The 20,153-nt window shown below is 39.7% G+C and overlaps 1 protein-coding gene across 5 annotated transcripts in view; it reads left to right on the top strand.

Moving 5' to 3' along the window:
* The window catches only part of RIC8B (RIC8 guanine nucleotide exchange factor B), a 127,560-nt gene extending 123,842 nt beyond the window's left edge, over positions 1 to 3,718 (top strand). For all 5 annotated transcript variants that reach the window (XR_013830669.1, XR_013830670.1, XR_013830671.1 and 2 more), the window contains one exon: positions 104 to 3,718. Coding sequence is in view for 2 of the 5 variants with exons in the window: in XM_079938422.1 (XP_079794548.1) it covers positions 104 to 215 (112 nt within the window). In the remaining 3 variants the exon portion in view is untranslated. The remainder of the gene's footprint in view (positions 1 to 103) is intronic.
* The last annotated feature ends 16,435 nt before the right edge of the window (positions 3,719 to 20,153 follow it).

The following is a 20,153-nucleotide window of genomic DNA, read 5'->3' as shown; positions in this document are numbered from 1 at the left end:
AGACTTTTCTTTTTTTTAAAGGAAGTGGATTTGGGTGGGGGGAGGGGGTGTGTGTGATGCTGGTGAATACTTTTTTTTTCTTTCTTTTCTCTCTTTTTTCCAGAGAGGAGTTGCTTAAACCAATGGGACTAAAACCTGATGGGACAATAACGCCTTTGGAGGAAGCACTCAACCAGTACTCTGTCATCGAGGAGACCAGCTCTGACACAGACTAAAAGCATCACCTGCTCAACTCTCAGTATTGCTTTTATCAGCATCTTTTCTCTGTAGCTCCAGGGGAATCTTTTCTCTAAAACATTTATGCCCTTGCTTTGGCTAGAAACACATTAACTGGTTTACTCATTGAGAATCCAGCATATTTAAGAAGTGATCCTGTGTTTTGCGATATTGAGGCATTCATACAGAGCTGCAGTTAGACGGAGTTGCAGAGACTAGGAACAGGAAAAAAAAAATTCCATTTTGTCAAGATGGAACTGAAGGACTTCACTCTATAAAGCAGCCCTGGTTGAATCTGGCAGTTCTGTTTGCCAAGATTCTAAAGAAGATTTAGCCGTGTCCTTCCTCTCACTTGTGTGAGCTGCCCTTTCTGAATCTCTCCAGAGACAGAGGCATGTGAGAAGCAGAACGAGCTGCTAAAAAGGGGCTGAGGCAAGTGACTTGTTAGATCAGGACTGAGTGAATGGAAGCCAAGCAGCAGCTGCTCCATAAACATAGCCCCACTCTTCATTTCAATTTTGTATAAATCTATAGAAATGCACACACACGCACACACACACAACAGCCCCAGACTTGCAAACTGATTACATTCAAAAAGTTTGTATGTCAGTTATCTAGAACTTCAGAATACATTTCTCCCTATAAAGTTATAAATGATGGTTTAGTTCTGAGGCAGCTACAAATGCCTATTTATTCCCTAATAACCTGAACACTAGTACCATAGAACTGAACCCCCATCTGTATCACTGCATGGGGAACATGCATTCTGAGGTCTAACATAGGGGTGCCTCCAACCTGGTAGAGGGAATGGGGACCCCCTGGGTACGGGGGGGCCTTTTGAGCCCTCTGCTGAGGGTGGGGGAGTCAGCAGCACCCATTTGTACATATAGGTCACTCATATGTCACATGTTTTAAATTGGGGACTGTGTGTGCTTGTGTGTGTGTCCTACCTTTCTACCATATGTGATCAGTTTAATGGTAACTTTATTTATTTAAAAAAGAAACACAAATAGTTACTGTTAAACTGATTAAGCCTGTTTATTTTTACTTTTAGAATTGGTCATATGACGAAGTAGAAAATGAATCATGCAAATAGACAGTGGGCCTAGTTAATCAATGGCTAAAGTTGAAAAGGGGTTGGTTTCCTTTTATATATATATATGTATGTATATACATATATATATATATATACACACATAATGTGCTTAACCACTGCCTTTTAAAACTTTAAATTAAATAAAACATTGGGGTTGATTCAATTTAGCTATCTGTGTGTGTTTCTTTATAGATACGTGGGGTAAACAATCCTATTTCACAGTTTATGCTTTTTTAAAGTGCTTTTACATCTGTTATCTCACTTATAATAAATAGCCTTTCTAAGGATAAAGTACATGAAGTATTAGTGAAAATGTCATTTATCCAGAAGTCACTTCTCTGGCAAAAGTACAAATCAGGAATTCAGTTTTAAAAAGCCTTAGAGCTGCCAAAAGAGATGGCAAAGTTTCTTACAATTTATTTATAGGAGAGATCCTCAAGAATCTCACCTTGTGCCTCTTTACTAAAATTTGCATATACTTCTAACATGTTTAGTTATCTGACTTCCAAGCCCACAAAAAAATGGCAAAGGAGGCGGCTGTTAGATGGAAAGCAGACCTACTGAAAGCAGCAAAAAGCCAACTGAAAACCGGATAGGAACGTGGGGAGAATGAAAACTACTCAAGGCGTCATAAGTCTGGGACCATCTGTTTCCTGAAGGACATTCTAGTTGACCCAGAAAGTATCTGTACAACAGTATGGCCTATAAACTATTCTCATAACGATGACCTTGTGTTTCTTTTAAAAAATAAGAATACTCTATAAAAAGACTAGGAAGAATACATTTTAGGATTTTTTATCCAAAATAGTTGGGAGTATAAGTTATGTGTGACCCATGTTTTAACAGTAAATAAAATGAAACTTGGTAATTCATAATTTTAGATTAAATGAAAAAAAGTTTAGAAAAAAGAATTTAAGTATTTTTGTTACTTCATTCTACAAATGCATTTTTAAAGTATTTTTATAATTTCTGCAATTAAATAGCTTTGGCATGAGTGTCGGCTTACCTAAATGAAGACATGTTTAATGAAATACCATCTTGCCAGCTTTATGCAGAGTGTTTGAACAGTCCTGTTTAAGTAGCTGTGCTCTTCTGCTTTCAATGAGTTCTGTTTCATTTTGAGTTTCCCCATACTGGGCACTAAGCTTTGTTTTGAAGAGAGAATTTGCAGAGGGAGAAGATGAAAGTGACCTCATCTTGCACACGGAAAAGAGAACTAACATCTGTTGATTGCTTGCTCTGTGCTGGGCTTTTTATGTATCTTATCTTGTGTAAAGTCATCACATCTCATATTAAGAGATCATCTCTGGAAAGCAGAGTAAGTTACCTAACATCACAGAGCAAGTAAAAATCCAACTCTGGCCGGCCTGACCCCCAGCACCTCTCCTTACCCTTCATGCTGCCCACCTGGGTCCATGTTGTGCCCCCTTATGACTCTGGAATGCTGGGAGAGTGGTAATTCTCAGGCCATTTTAAGCAATAACTATTTCAGCAGAACTGGTTTAAAGAACTTATTAAACAGGGAGGTGACCTGAATGAAGTTGAAGTGTGAGTAGGAAACTTGCTCAGTTAGTACTGGATTTCAAATAAGGAAGGACCTGGAATCCTTTAGGTCAGAGATGAGGGCTGCAGGCTCTCCCCCAGCCCCCGTGCCCCAACCACCCTGACCCTCGACATCTACCTGGCTCGGTGGCCTGCAGTGGGGATGGTGAGAATATACTGGCCAACTGCACTCTGCAGGCCCCTGTGTCCACATCCCTCCCAACCTTTAAAACAGGGTATGGAGGAGTGGGTTCTAAAATAAGGCACTTGAGCTGCTGCTTTAGAGTAACAGTCAACAGACACTTGAGGCCCCTTCACACACCGGGTGGTCCTAGCAAGTGCACAGGATGGGTGTTATTGTCCCTCCTTTATAAATGAAGACATAGGCAGAGGCAGTACAAGTACTCAACATCCCCTTACTACCATCAGTCTTGCCGCCTCCCAGTACTAGGTGTCTCTTATATTGACCTCCCTTGCCCTCCCCCCCATTATAAAAGTAATATATGTTCATTGTGGAAAGTTTGGAGAATACAGGAAATAATAAAGTTAATAATTCACCCCAAAACCCACCACCTGAGATAATCTCTGTTAATGTTTTGGTGTATTTCCGTCCTGTGTTTTTTCTATGCATATATAATTTATTTTACTACAAGATTGGGATCATGCTGTATTTACAGATTTGTACCCTGCTTTCTTCTTTAACATATTGTAAGCATTTTCCCATGTCAATAAATATTATTCAAAAATTAATGGCTATATGATATTCCATTATATAAATTGTGGTAAACACTAGTAATTGCTTACCCAGTATTCTTCTTCCTTGCTAACATCATGACCTGTCCCTCCTCCCCACAAAAAAGGTGCCCGCTGCCTTCCTGGGAGGCAGCATGAGCCTTGTCAGCACTGAAGAGCAGCAGGAAATGGAATGGCACCAGGAAGAGCAGACTTGTTCTGCCATACACAGTCTAGCAGGAGCTTCGGCAGCACAAATATGACACAGCTAGATTAAGTGACTAGATAATTCTATAATTTTTGTTAAGGAGAGGCGTTTGACAATAGCAAGGGATCTAGATGACTTTAAAAAGTGCATGTGAAGAAAAGAGATGTCAGTCATGTTTACTACTCTGTAATCCAGTTACTGGCATTAATTTTCTTGGAGGTATTCTTCACTGCAATTCCAGAGGTGAAAGAGGGTACACAGGGATGGGGAGAGACATGTTAGTCTTTCAAAAGACGTTAAGGGGACACCTGTCAGAAACTACTGGGTATGTGGCGAGCACAATATGGAGAAGGAACAAATGAATGGTGTTCTAGGAACAAATCATATGGGTGAGGGAGGAAGGAGGGAGAGATTTCTAACAACTGCCATAAGTGAGAAGATTCAAGGAAAGGGAGAGGTTTCTAGAGAGGACTTAGGAGGATGTGACTCTGATGCACTCTGCCGAGTCCCTGCACCAAGTCTTCAAGAAGCATCAGAGCAGCCTTTCTTAAAGAAGGGTGGGGAGGTTGAGCCTCAGTTCCTACATCATGCATTGTACATAATGAATTAACTTTCCTGTGCATCTAGAATAGTGTTAGCTACATAGCATCCTCGATGGAGAGAAAAAATAATCACTCCAGTGCAGAGTTTTGTGGTTCAGGTGAACCCTGGTTGAGAAAGGCTATCTTAAAAGGTCAAAATTATTCTGCAAGGCTTCTACAGTCAGATTTGTGTTTTCTTTTAATGTAACACAGGGAAGATCCTGGGCCCTAGGGCTCCAGCTGTATCCAGGTCTCACGGACCTGTACCTTTTCTGCATTGAACATAACAATTACAGCTGTGTATACTTACTGAGCAATTACTGTGCCAGACACTGTGCTAAGCACTTCGCCTGCACTTGCCAATTGCATCTTCATGACAATCTTATGAGGTAAGTACTATTAGAATAACTCCCACTTTTCAGATGAGAAAACTAAGGCATAAAGATGTTAGGTACTATGTGCAAGGCACACAGCCAATAAGTAGCAAAATTTGAATTCAAACCTGTATGATGTCTTTGTAAATACTATGCTATGTGTTGCTTTTGCGATCAGAAAAATTCAATAAAGTCTGATTTGAGAGAAAAAATTTCAGAAGAGATTGAAATGGGAAAAACAGAATTGGGAAATAACTAACACATTTTTCCTCACTCCATTTCCATATCTCCCCACTACATAGAATCCCGTACTCCTGCTAGTCTCAAAGAAAGGCCCATGCTCACAAGCATACCAATCCACATCAGTGTGTTCAGTAAACATTCACTGGGCATTTACCATGTACCAGGCACTGTTCAAGGTGATTGGGGATACAAACACAACTTGAAAGTCCCTATCCCCAAAGTGCCCGCAGTGTGAGAAGTCCATAACCAAAGCCTGTACAAAGTGCTACAGGATGCCAGGAGGAATATGGGGGTTGAGTAACAAAGCTTCGTAAGGGACATCTGAGCTGAGCTTGAGTTCGCCATGTACAAGAGAAAGACTGTTCCCACCAAAAGAACTGGCTCCAACAAAAGCTCGTGCATTTGATGTGTTTACAGAACACAAACATGTCTCATGATAGGACACACGAGTAGCAGAATTTCAGGCGAGCAAAGGACACAACCAGAAAGATCACTCTGGCTGCAGTATGGAGAATGGAGTGGAGAAGGGACAGACAGTAAGAAAAGAGACCAGACAAGGCTGCTGCATCAGTACATGAGGGGTAAGCAGGGCCTGGACTGGAGTAGTGGCAGGAGGTGTAAAAAAAGAGGGGAGGGAGTCAAGAAATGCTTAGAAGCTGGAATAAACACAATTTGGCATTGTGGAAAGGCAAGAAAGAGCTCATTTAAAAACTCAGATGGGAATGACTTTGGGAAAAAGATAATCTGAAATACTGGCTCGGCCAAACCGTGAACTAAGCAACTTTGGGTTTGGGAGCAGGAGGGTGAAGCTAAGAATTATTTCAAGGAATCTGCAAATTTGTAGGGCCACCAAGCATCATTTACATAATGAATGAAAAAATGTCTTGGATATCAAGTACATCTATTTTACAAATACTGTATCACATGTTGATGTGATAAAAGTTCATTCATAAGCATTCCTCAATTCATAATATCCCTTTGACCATCTGTATTTTCTCAGTCAAAATATATTAATGATAAACAGCTATCATGTGTGGAAACGAGATCCACAGAGTTCAGGTTTTAAAAAAACCCTCAAAATTGAAAAGACTTAGAACTATTGGCAACTAGTTTCAGAAAGTCAAATTGAACTATCTTGGTCATGAAAGAATACTGGGATCTCTCTTATAAGGGAAGGAGATGAACCACCAAGTTGTGCAAAGATGGAGACATCATGGGGTCTCAGTTACAACCAAAACCTGAGTCTTGTATTACAGGGGTAAGATAAAGGAATTTATAAAATCCTTTTTTTCCCCACAATGAATTATGACTTTCAAGCCTATATTTTGTCTTCAAAGTTAAACAAACTAAACAATTTTTCTTGCGATTTTTCTTTCCTGCTGTAATAATTCCCTCCTCCTCCACCCCTCTACCTCAAGACAGATGATAAGCTCACCAGGAATAAAGTCATGAACTAACTCAGTAAAGAAAAATACATGTTGATAGATGTAAAACACTACTACCTTATTTTACCCAAAACAAACACTCTTGAAACTAAAACTTTTACTATGTTTTAATGTCTGTGACTTATTTGTGGTTATAAGTTATTATTGTGGTATTAAATGAATCAATTTTCATACCAAAAGTACATTAAGCAATAGAAATAAATGAAGTTAATTTTATACTAAAATTTTATGTGAGCCATACAAAGTCACCAACTATTCAATAGTAAAAATGAAAAAAAAGAAGAGAATCTATATAGGCCAAAGAATGTAGTCACAATGTACATTTTCAAGCACGTACATGCAAGAAGAAATTAAAAGTAATTCTAATTGGAGACACTTCTGGTTAAACAAAGCAGTCTGATCACATGCATTTACCTTGACCACCTCCTGAAAACCTATTAAAATGGCATTAAAGGGATGTTTTGGAGTAAAGCTTAAGCCCAATAAGACAATGCAAATGAAAAAGAAGATGACAGCAGAAAAGAGCTATCAACAAAATTTGGAAACTGGAAATTAGATGAGCAAGAGATAATTAATGGAGAAAGAAGACACAAGGTATCGAAAAATTAAGCCTACAAGAGGCAAGGGAAGCCAAAAGCAAGATGACATGTGCTGGAACCGGCTTATAGCAGCTCTCAAGAGCATACTGTTACATTTTTAAGAATTTTACAAGCTGGTTAAAATTAATCATTATTAAACATTAAATTATATAAATTTCAATTAATAAGTTATATTTAAAACAAAAGTAATAAATGCTCAAAATTCCTCACTTCCTGGGACTTCCCTGGTGGTCCAGTGGTAAAGAATCCACCTTCCAATGCAGAGGACGCAGGTTCAATCCCTGGTCGGGGAACTAAGATCCCACATGCCGCAAGGCAACTAAGCCTGCACGCAATGAGAGAGCCCATGTGCCACAAACTACAGAGCCCACGCGCCCTGGAGCCTGCACGCCACAACTAGAGAGGGAAAACCTGCAGGCCACAACTAGAGAGAAGCCCACGAGCTGCAATGAAAGATCCCAAATGCCTCAAGAAGATCCTGCGTGCTGCAACTAAGGCCCGATACAGCCAAAAAAACAAAAAACAAAAAAAACTCCTCATTCCTAATTATTTTACTACATTTTATTATTATCTATGCTCTTGAAGTTATTAACATCTCGTATCTGTAAGGTAAGAAGAATGGTGTGCTGCTGCTCAACCCTTCCCAACTCTGTATTCAGTGAGGTTGTGATGGTAGCTTGAATTCAGCTATGGTGGGAATATTTACATCATGGGAATGAACAAACACTACCAATCAGGACTTTTTCCACCAGAGAGCCAATTAAACATTTACCAGCACATCACAGTGAAATACCCTACAGAACCCCATAATGGCTTAGGAATCAGATACCTAGTACATCTAAGAATAAGGGTGTGGGTGGGGTTTAAAACAGGCAACCGGGTTCCCCTCCGTCACCTGCCCCTACACAACCAGGTGATTCCTATTCTACCTCACCAGAATAAACCAGGAATTTCCCTCCAAAGAAGTTATTTCAAAGGTCTCTGCACATGAGGACTCAAGCACTGAAGATGACTGGGATATCTTGCTGAAAACAGAAGGATGAGGTGAAAGATCTGCTTCCCCCAGTCAATCCCAAGAACACTAGCAGCTAGGACCCTTCTGGCAGGGAAAATGGCCCAGAAGAAGGATCTGAAGAGAATGAAAGTTAGGTATCTTCCAACACAATGGCCAGATACCGGCCTATTCATGCTCAGTGAGGCCACCGTTCATTCATTCATTCATTCAAGAGATATGCACTGAATACATGCTAGTGTCCCAGCCCTGCTTCAGGTACAGCAGACAAATTAGTGAACAAAATAAAGATCCTGACCTTATGGAGCTTTAATTCTTCTGGATAAAGATAGACAATAAATAAATACAGTATACTGGTGAACCTAACAAAGCATATGATCCCTGATGCCATGTCAGGTGGCAATAATACCAATGGAAACTAAAGCAGAGTTAGGCCCAGGTAGAAGTTTTATAGAAGGTCATTGGGGAAGGCCTCTCTGACAAAGTGTTACTTGAGCAGAGACCTGAAAGAAGTGAAGAAATAAGCTGAGTGAACATCTAGGAGTTTTTCTTTCTAGAGAGAGGGAACAGCAAGTAAGTACAAAGGACCCAAAGTGATAACAATCTTGATATTAGTTCACCTTGGGAACTACAATGTGTAGTTTAGCTGGAGGAAGAAATGTGGAGAGCAGTAGGAGATGAGGTCAGAGAGATACGGTGAGGCCAGATCACAAAGGCCTTGGAGGGTAAACACAGTAAGCCCACACAGTCTGCAATGAGGTTTTCAGTGTCTCATTCTTAAATATGAAGGCACAGTCAGTGGTCAATAGATGTTTGAGGAAACCCTCTCATAATGAAAAGAGAGACCTGGGCTCTCTATTCTGTTCCATTAACCTATGTGTCTGTTTTTGTACCAATATCACAGTTTTGATTATGGCAGCTTTGTAGTATAGCCTGAAGTCTGGGAAGGGTATACCTCCAGTTTTGTTCTTTTTTCCTCAGGATTGCTTTGGCAGTTTGAGGTCTTCTGTGATTCCATATAAATTTTAGGATTATTTTTTCTAGTTCTGTGAAAAATGATGTGGTTATTTTGACAGACAGGGTTTGCATTAAATCTGTAGATTGTTTTGGGTAATATGACCATTTTAGTAATATTAATTCTTCCAATCCAAGAGCATGGATATCTTTCCATTTCTTTGAATCATCTTCAATTTCCTTCATCAATGTTTTATAGTTTTCAGCATCTATGTCTTTAATCTCCTTGGTTCAGTTTATTCCTAGTTATTTTTTTGATGCAATTTTAAATGGGATTTTTTTTTACTTTCTCTTTTTGATCATTCATTATTAGCATATATAAAGCCAACACATTTCTGTATATTAATCTTGAATCCTGAAACCTTGCTGAATTTGTTATTAGTTTAACAGTTTTGGGGAGGTGACTTTAGGGCTCATTATATAGAGTATCGTCGTCATTTGCAAATAGTGACAGTTTTCCCTCTTTGCATCCAATTTGGATACTTTTATTTCTTTTTCTTGTCTGATTGCTGTAACCTTCCAATACTAGGTTGAATAGAAGTGATGAGAGTGGACATCACTGTCTTGTTCCTGAATTTAGTGGGAAGGCTTTCAGCTTTTCACTGTTGAGTATTATGTTGGCTGTGGGTTTGTATTACGTGGCTGTTTAATAAAATGGCTTTTATTGTGTTGAGATATGTTTCCTCTATACTCATTTTGATGAGAGTTTTTATCAGAAAGAAACCCACATACATACAGTCAATTAATCTATGACAAAGGAGGCAAGAATTACAATGGAGAAAAGACAGTCTCTCCAACAAGTGGTGCTGGGAAAACTGGACATATAGAACAATGAGATTAGAATATTCCCTCACACATATACAGAAATAAAATCAAAATGGTTTAAAGACCTAAATGTAAGACCTGAAATCATAAAACTCCTGGAAGAGAATATAGGTGGAAAACTCTTTGAAATAAACCATAGTAATATTTTCTTGGATCAGTCCCCTAAGGCAAAAGAAATAAAAGCAAAAATAAACAAATGGGGCCTAATTAAACTTAAAAGCTTTTGCATAGCAAAGGAAATCTTCAACAAAATGAAAAGACAATCTAGGGAATGGGAGAAAATATTTGCAAATGATGCAACCAACAAGAGGTTAATATCTAAAATATACAAACAGCTCATACAACTCAATATCAAAAAAAAGGAACAATCCAATTAAAAATGCACAGAAGACTTGTATATACATTTTTCCAAAGAAGACATACAAATGGTCAACAGGTACATGAAAAGATGATCAAACATCACTAATTATTAGAGAAATGTAAATCAAAACCACAATGAGTTATCACCTCACACCTGTCAGAATGGCTATCATCAAAAAGTCTACAAATAACAAATGTTGGTGAGGATGTGGAGAAAAGGGAACCCTCCTACACTGTTGGTAGAAATGTAAATTGGTTCAGTCACTATGGAAAACAGTAGGCAGGTTCCTTAAAAAAATAAAAATAGAACTACTACATAAGCCAGCAATTCCACTCCTGGATAGTTATTGGAAAAAAAGAAAACATTAATTTGAAAAGATACATGTACCCCAATGTTCCTAGCAGCACTAATTAAAATAACCAAGACATGGGAACTGCCCATCAACAGACAACTGGATTAATCAAAATGTGGTATACATACACACACACACAATGGAATATTACTCAGCCATAAGAAAGGATGTAATACTGCCATTTGCAGCAACATGGATAGACCTAAAGAATATTATGCTTAGTGAATAAGTCAGACAGAGAAAGACAAATACTACATGGTATCACTTACACATGGAATCAAAAAAAATAATACAAATGAATGTATATGCAAAACAGAATCAAACTCAGAAAAAACAAACTTGTGGTTACCAAAGGAAACAGAAAAGTAGGGAGGGACAAATTAGGGGTACGGGATTAACACATACAAACTACTATATATAAAATAGATAAGCAGTAAGGAGATACTGTATAGCATAGGAAATTATATGCATTATCTTATAACAACCTATAACAATATAATCTGCAAAAGTACTGAATCACTCTGCTGTACACCTGAAACTAACACAGTATTTTACATCAATTATACTTCAATTTAAAAAGAAAAACAGAGACCAAAGCAAACAGAAAAGCAGAGAGCCAAGGAAAACTTCTACAAAACTATAATTAATTATAATTGTAGACATCAACTCCATTATTAGGATAGAGCAGATTAAGTAAACAATAACCCAAAATAAGTAAGTCTAGAGCTGAACAATATAGCTAAGTAAAATAGAAATTAACTGATAGCAGTAGGCTTGGTAGCTGGACACTTTGTTTTAAAGTATACTTAGGTTACTTAGAAAAATTGATGACATATTGGTATGGAACCCAGAGTATAAATATTACAAATATTGTGTGAAATATATCAGGGAGCAAGCCAACAATGGAAGGGTCAGAAAACTGAAATCATAGAGCATCAGGCTTCTTGCACTTCCTTTGTGTGTTTCCACTTTGTTTACCCTTATTTTTAATTAAAAAAACCCTAAAACCTTACATTCTCGCCAGTCTTGGCTGTATTTGGGGGGAACCAAGGGAAGGGAGTTTTTTCCCAGCTTGCACCAAAAATGCTAGTGAGTAGGAAAACCCCAGCCCTCCTCCTGGGTTCCCCCTTTCCTCTCATACCACCACTACACTCAACAACTTTTGACACCAGGTTGTGGGGGGGTTCCCCCAAAATAAGCAATTCTCTGACACCAGCTAGGTGCCCTACAATTCAACTCAAGTCTGACACCATCTATCAGGAGACCCTATAGGTTAAGGGCTCAGTCCTACAAGATTGTCTTCCTCCACCTTCAGAGACCAATTGCAAGTCCAGGTTGTCACCTGTGCTTCTGACCAACCGCCTATAGATTGGAGGTTCCCACGACCCCCTCCTTGGGTTTAGACTAATTTGCTAGAGAGGCTCATACAGCTCAGAGAAATATTTTACTTACCAGATCACCAGTTTCTTAGAAAAGGATATATAACTCAGAAACAGCCAGATGGAAGAGATGCACAGGGCCGGATATGGAGAAAGGGCCCTGAACTTATGCTCTCGGAACACAGCACTCTCCCCGAACCTCCATATATTCACCAACCTAGAAGCTCTCAACCCTGTCGTTTCGGGTTTTTATGGAGGCCTCATGACACAGGCGTGATTGATTACATCATTGGCTATTCGTGATTGATTCAACCTGACTCCCTACCCAGAGGTCAGGGAGTGAGACTAAATTCCAACCCTCTAATCACCTGGTTGACTCCTCCAGCAACCAGCCCCCATCCTTAGGTGTTTTCCAAAAGTCACCTCATTAACGTAAAAAAAGACACCATTTTGGCCCTCATCCCTTAGGCAATTCCAAGGGTTTTAGGAGCTCTGGGCCAGGAACTGGATGAAGACCAAATACGTATTTCTTGTTATAAATTGGGATATCTCAGCTTGCTTTCATCATCATCATCATGATCAAGCAAAGTGGTAACAGTAGGACCCAAATTGTGAGAACGGTTAAGGTAAAACTCAGGACAGTGTTGTAAGTACTTAGCAGTAGCTTCTCTCCCCTGGAAAATTTTCCAGAGTTAAATCCTAGAGATCCTCTTTTATATTTTCATCATCCTCCTATACTGATATCCTATTATTTGTACACTCTTGCTTTCTCCAGTGCAAAACACAAGGTAGACGGATTCTCAGGAGAGAACAGATGTAAACATTACATACATTATCTCATTCAATACTCACATCAACAAGGAAGGATTCCTATGCCTTTTAAAAATTGAGGCTCAGAAAGACAAGTAACTTGTCCAAAGTCACAAAGCTGGAATTAGCAGAGCAAGAATTTCATGCCTCTCTGTATGACCCCCAAATTATGTTTTATGTTACTATACAACACTAAAAAAATGATTTACAGTCAATTCTGAAGAAACCAGTGCTAAATAATTGCTCTCTTCCATGTATTTGCCAGCCAGACAGGATGAAAGAAAGGGAGGGAAGGGAGGCCATCATCAACCAGCCTCTTTTTCTCACCTCTGAGGTTTCAGGAATAATAAGAACTAGATGAAATAAGTACTTACTCTATGACACTAAGGGCTTTGTATCAATACAATTAACCTCATTCAAGTCCTCACAACAACCTGAAGGCATAGCCAGTGTTATTATTCCTAACTTACAGATGGGAAATGGAGGCCAAAAGATTAGGTCACTTAACTAGTTAGCAGTCAAGCTGGGCTCAAGATAGGCAGACCCTAAGTGATACCATCTACCCATCAAGGGAAGCGCAGTGTACTCAGCTCCATGAACCCATATGCCTCTTCTTTGTGTATCTCATTTAGGGAGGCTTTCTCAGCATCCCTTGACACCAATTCATTTCTAGCTTTGAGTCTGAATGTCTTAGAAAACTGTCTAGCTATCCTTGCAGCCCAGATATTATATCCTGGGACTCCACTTCCTGGTTCAGAATTGGTTTCATCAAACATTGTCATGGGCCATCTATTGTCTGCCAGAGTCACATCCTACACATGATCTCATTTGCTGCTCTCAGCAACACTGTGTGGTGTTTCCACTACCACCCTTGGTTCACAGACAGAGGCTCTGTGGCTCAGAGAGGTATGTTAACAGAGCTGGTATGGGGCAAAACCAGGACATGAGCTCAGGTCTTTGGATTCCATGTCTAGTTATTTGTACCACATAGACAGCTAGGTCTCAGAAGTGGATAATCCAGCCTTCTTAAAAAAGAGACAACAGGCCCAAAATGGAGTCACTTGTGCTAAGCCCCATGTCAGCAAACCAAGACCTAATACTGAACCTAACTGTAGTTACAACCTCCCCAAGGAATGTAGTCTTTTTTTTTAATTGAAGTATAGTTGATGTACAATATTATATGTTACAGGTGTACAATATAGTGATTCACAATTTTTAAAGGCTATACTCCATTTATAATTATAAAATATTTCCTGTGCTGTACAATATATCCTTGTAGATTATTTGATACATTGTAGCTTATTTATTTTATATATAGTACTTGCTGTACAATTTAACCTTTTAACTTATTTTAATTCTCTACCCTTATCTTGCCCCTCCTCACTTCCCTCTCCCCACTGGTAACCACTAGTTTGTTTTCTGTATCTGTGAGTCTGCTTCTTTTTTGATACACTCACTAGTTTGTTCTATTTTGTAGATTCCACATATAAGTGATATCAAATATTTGTGTTTACCTTTCTCTGTCTGACTTATTTCACTAACATAATGCCCTCCAAGTCCATTCATATTGATGTAAATGGAAAACTTTCATTCTTTTTTATGGCTAAGTAGTATTCCATTGTGTATATACAGAACATTTCCTTTACCCATTCATCTGTTGATGGACACGTAGGTTGCTTACATAACTTGACAATTGTTAATAATGCTGCTATGAACATGGGGGTACATGTATCTTTTCAAATTAGTGTTTTTTTTCTTTCAGATATATACCCATGAGTGGAACTGCTGGGTCATATGGTAGTTCTATGGTAGTTCTATTTTCAGCTTTTTGAGAAACGTCCATACTGTTTTCCACAGTGGCTGCACAAATTTACATTCCCACCAAGAGTATACGAGGGTTCCCTTTTCTCCACATTCTTGCCAACATTTGTTATTTAGGTTCTTTTTGATGATAGCCATTCTGACAGATGTGAGGTGATATCTAATTGTGATTTTGATTTGCAGTTCTCTGATGATTAGTGACATTGAGCATCTTTTTATGTGTCTATTGACCACCTGCATGTCCTCTATGAAAAAATGTCTATTCAGGTTTCCTGCCCATTTTCCAATTGGGCTGTTTTTTGATGTTGAGTTGTATGAGCTGTTCATATATGCTGGATATTAACCCCTTATCAGTCATCATTGCAAATATTTTCTCTCATTCAATAGGTTGCCTTTTCCTTGTGTTGATGGTTTCCTTTGCTGTGCAAAAGTTTTAACTTTAATTAGGTCCCATTGGACCTAATTATTTTTGCCTTTATTTATTTTGCTTTAGGAAACAGATCCAAAAAAATCTTGCTGTGATGTATGTCAAAGAGTGTTCTGCCTATGTTTTCCCCTAAGAGTTTTATGGTTTCTGGTCTTACATTTTGGTCTTGAATCCATTTTGAGTTTATTTTTTATATGGTGTTAGAGAATGTTCTAATCTCATTTTTTTACTTGTCCAGGTTTCCCAGCACCACATATTGGAGAGACTGTCTTTTCTCCATTGAATATGCCTCCTTTGTCATAGATTAATTGACCATAAATGTTTGGGTTTATTTCTGGGCTCTCTGTTCTATTCCATTGATCTATGTGTCTCTTTTTGTGCCAGTACCATACTGTTTTGATTACTGTACCTTTGTAGTATAGTCTGAGGTGAGGGAGCATGATTCCTCCAGCTCTGTTCTTCTTTCTCAAGATTGTTTTGGCTTTTAGGGGTCTTTTGTGTTTCCATACAAATTTAAAAATTATTTGTTCTAATTCTCTGAAAAATGCCATTGGTATTTTGATAGGGACTGCACTGAATCTGTAGATTGCCTTGGTTAGTGTGGTCATTTTAACAGTATTAATCCTTCCAATCCAAGAACATGGTATATCTTTCCATCTATTTGTGTCATCTTCAATTTCTTTCATCAGACCCATATATATGCTGCCTACCAGAGACTCGCTTCATATCTAAAGACATACACAGATGGAAAGTGAGGGGATGGAAGAAGGTATTCCATGTAAATGGAAATCAATGGAAAACCAGAGTAGCAATACTTATATCAGACAAAATAGACTTTAAAATAAAGGCTGTTACAAGAGATGAAGACACTACATAATGATCAAGCGATCAATTCAAGAAAAAGATATAGCAACTGTAAATATATATGTACCCAACACAGAAGCACCTAAATACATAAGGCAAATATTAACGGACATAAAGGGAGAAATCGACAGTAACACAATAATAGTAGGGGATTTTAACACCCCAAGTACATCAATGGACAGATCATCCAGACAGAAAATCAATAAGAAAACACTTGCCTTAAATGAGAAATTAGACCAGAAGAACTTAATTGATATATAGAGAGCATTCCATCTGAAAGCAGCAGAATACACATTCTTTCCAAGTGCACAGGGAATATTCTCCAGGACAGATCACATGCTAGGCAACAAAACAAGCCTTGGTAAATTTAAGAAAATTGAAATCATATCAGGCATCTTTTCTGACCACAACACTAGGAAACTAGAAATCAACTACAAGAAAAAAACTGTAAAAAATACAAACATATGGAAGCAAAACAATATGCTACTAAACAGCCAATGGATCACTGAAGAAATAAAAAAGGAAATCAAAAAATACCTACAGACAAATGAAAAAAAATACAATGATCAAAAAACTGTGGAATGAGGGGAGGAGTCAAGATGGCGGTTTGGGAGAGAGACCTTCAAGATGGCGGAGGAGTAAGACATGGAGATCAACCTCCTCCCCACAAATACATCAGAAATACATCTACATGTAGAACAACTCCTACAGAACACCTATTGAACGCTGGCAGAAGACCTCAGACTTCCCAAAAGGCAAGAAACTCCCCACGTACCTAGATAGGGCAAAAGAAAAAAGGAAAAACAGAGACAAAAGAATAGGGACGGGACCTGCACCTCTGGGAGGGAGCTGTGAAGGAGGAAAAGTTTCCACACACTAGGAAGCCCCTTCACTGGTGGAGACAGGGGGTGGCAGGGGGGAAGCTTCAGAGCCATGGAGGAGAGTGCAGCAACAGGGAAAAGCAGAGAGATTCCCGCACAGAGGATCAGTGCTGACCAGCCCACACCTGCCTGAGAAGCTTCTCCACTCACCCGCCAGGACGGGTTGGGGCTGGCAGCTGAGGCTCGGGCTTCGGAGGTCAGATCCCAGGGAGAGGACTGGGGTCAGCTGCGTGAACACAGCCTGAAGGGGGCTAGTGTGCCACAGCTAGCCGGCAGGGAGTCCGGGAAAAAGTCTGCACCTGCCTAAGAGGCAAGAGACCATTGTTTCGGGGTGCGCAAGGAGAGGGGATTCAGAGCACCGCCTAAATGAGCTCCAGAGACGGGTGTGAGCCATGGCTATAAGCGTGGACACCAGAGACGGGTATGAAACGCTGAGGCTGCTGCTGCAGTCACCAAGAAGCCTGTGTGCAAGCACAGGTCGCTATCCACACCTCCCTTCCTGGGAAACTCTGCAGCCCGCCACTGCCAGGATCCCGTGATCCAGGGACAACGTCCCTGGGAGAACACATGGCACGCCTCAGGCTGTTGCCACATCATGCTGGCCTCTGCCGCCGCAGGCTCACACCACATCCGCACTCCTCCCTCCCCCCGGCCTGAGTGAGCCAGAGCCCCCTAAGCAGCTGCTACTTTAACCCCGTCCTGTCTGGGCGGGGAACAGACGCCCTCAGGTGACCTACAAGCAGAGGCGGGGCCAAATCCAAAGCTGAACCCCCGGGAGCTGTGCGAAAAAAGAAGAGAAAGGGAAATTTCTCCCAGCTGCCTCAGGAGCATCGGATTAAATCTCCACAATCAACTTGATGTACCCTGCATCTGTGGAATACCTGAATAGACAACAAATCATCCCAAAACTGAGGCGGTGGACTTTGGGAGCAACTGTAGACTTGGGGTTTGCTTTCTGCATCTAATTTGTTCCTGGTTTTATGTTTATCTTAGTTTAGTATTTAGAGTTTATTATCATTGGTAGATTTGTTTATTGATATGGTTGCTCTCTTCCTCTTTCTTTTTTTATATATAGATATATATGTATTTTTTCCTTTTTCTCTTTTTGTGAGTGTGTATGTGGATGCTTCTTTGTGTGATTTTGTCTGTATAGCTTTGCTTTTACCATTTTGCCCTAGGGTTCTGTCTGTCCCCCCCATTTTTTTTTAGTATGTTTTTAGCGCTTGTTATCATTGGAGAATTTCTTTCTTGGTTTGGTTGCTCTCTTCTTTCTTTATTTCTTTTTATTACACTTTTTTTTATTTTTAATAATTATTTTAATAACTTTATTTTATTTTATTTATTTATGTATCTATTTTTATCTCCCTTTTCTTCTGAGCCATGTGGCTGACAGGGTCTTGGTGCTCCGGCCGGCTGTCAGGCCTGTGCCTCTGAGGTGGGAGAGCCGAGTTCAGGACATTGGTCCACTAGAGACCTCCTGGCTCCACGTAATATCAAACGGCAAAAGCTCTCCCAGAGGGCTTCCCCGGTGGTGCAGTGGTTGAGAGTCTGCCTGCCGATGCAGAGGACACGGGTTCGTGCCCTGGTCCGGGAGGATCCCACATGCCGCAGAGCGGCTGGGCCCATGAACCATGGCCGCTGAGCCTGCGAGTCCGGAGCCTGTGCTCCGCAACGGGAGAGGCCGCAACAGTAAGAGGCCCGTGTACCGCAAAAAAAAAAAAAAAAAAAAAAAAAAAAGCTCTCCCAGAGATCTCCATCTCAATGTTATGTCCCAGCTCCACTCAATGACCAGCAAGCTATAGTGCTGGACACCCTATGCCAAACAACTAGCAAGACAGGAACACAACCCCACCCATTAGCAGAGAGGATGCCTAAAAACATAATAAGGTTACACACACCCCAAAACACACCACCAGACACGGTCTTGCCCACCAGAAAGACAAGATCTGGACTCATCCACCAGAATACAGGCACCAGTTCCCTGCACCAGGAAGCCTACACAACCCACTGAACCAACCTTAGCCACTGGGGCAGACACCAAACACAACGGGAACTACGAACCTGCAGCCTGCAAAAAGGAGACCCCAAACATAGTAAGTTAAGCAAAATGAGAAGACAAACACACAGCAGATGGAGCAAGGTAAAAACCCACCAGACCAAACAAATGATGAGGAAATAGGCAGTTTACCTCTGAAAAAGAATTCAGAGCAATGATAGTAAAGATGATCCAAAATCTTGGAAATAAAATGCAGAAAATACATGAAACCTTTAACAAGGACCTAGAAGAACTAAAGAGCAAACAAACAATGATGAACAACACAATAAATGAAATTAAAAATTCTCTAGAGGGAATCAATAGCAGAATGACTGAGGCAGAAGAACGGATAAGTGACCTGGAAGATAAAACAGTGGAAATAACTACTGCAGAGTGAATAAAGAAAAACGAATGAGAAGAACTGAGGACAGTCTCAGAGACCTCTGGGACAACATTAAACTCACCAACATTTGAATTATAGGGGTGTCAGAAGAAGAAGTGAAAGAAAACGGGACTGAGAAAATATCTGAAGAGATTATAGTTGAAAATTTCCCTAATATGGGAAAGGAAATAGTTAATCAAGTCCAGGAAGCACAGAGAGTCCCACACAGGATAAATCCAAGGAGAAACACGCCAAGACACATATTAATCAAACTATCAAAAATTAAATACAAAGAAAAAATATTAAAAGCAGCTAGGGAAAAACAACAAATAACATACAAGGGAATCCCCATAAGGTTAACAGCTGATCTTTCAGCAGAAACTCTGCAAGCCAGATGGGAGTAGCAGGACATATTTAAAGTGATGAAAGGGAAGAACCTACAACTAAGATTACTCTACCCAGCAAGGATCTCATTCAGATTCGATGGAGAAATTAAAACCTTTACAGACGAGCAAAAGCTAAGAGCATTCAGCACCACCAAACCAGCTCTACAACAAATACTAAAGGAACTTCTCTAGGCAAAAAACACAAGAGAAGGAAAGACCTACAATAACAAACCCAAAACAATTAAGAAAATGGTAATAGGAACATACATATTGATAATTACCTTAAATGTAAACGGATTAAATGCTCCAACCAAAAGACACAGACTGGCTGAATGGATACAAAAACAATATCCATATACATGCTGTCTACAAGAGACCAACTTCACACCTAGGGACTCATACAGACTGAAAGTGAGGGGATGGAAAAAGATAGTCCATGCAAATGGAAATCAGAAGAAAGCTGGAGTAGCAATTCTCATATCAGACAAAATAGACTTTAAAATAAAGACTATTACAGGAGACAAAGAAGGACACTACATAAGGATCAAGGGATCAATCCAAGAAGATA

The sequence above is a fragment of the Stenella coeruleoalba genome, assembly GCF_951394435.1.
Source record: "Stenella coeruleoalba genome assembly, chromosome: 11".
Taxonomy (NCBI): domain Eukaryota; kingdom Metazoa; phylum Chordata; class Mammalia; order Artiodactyla; family Delphinidae; genus Stenella; species Stenella coeruleoalba.
This window is presented reverse-complemented; position numbering and strand designations above follow the sequence as displayed.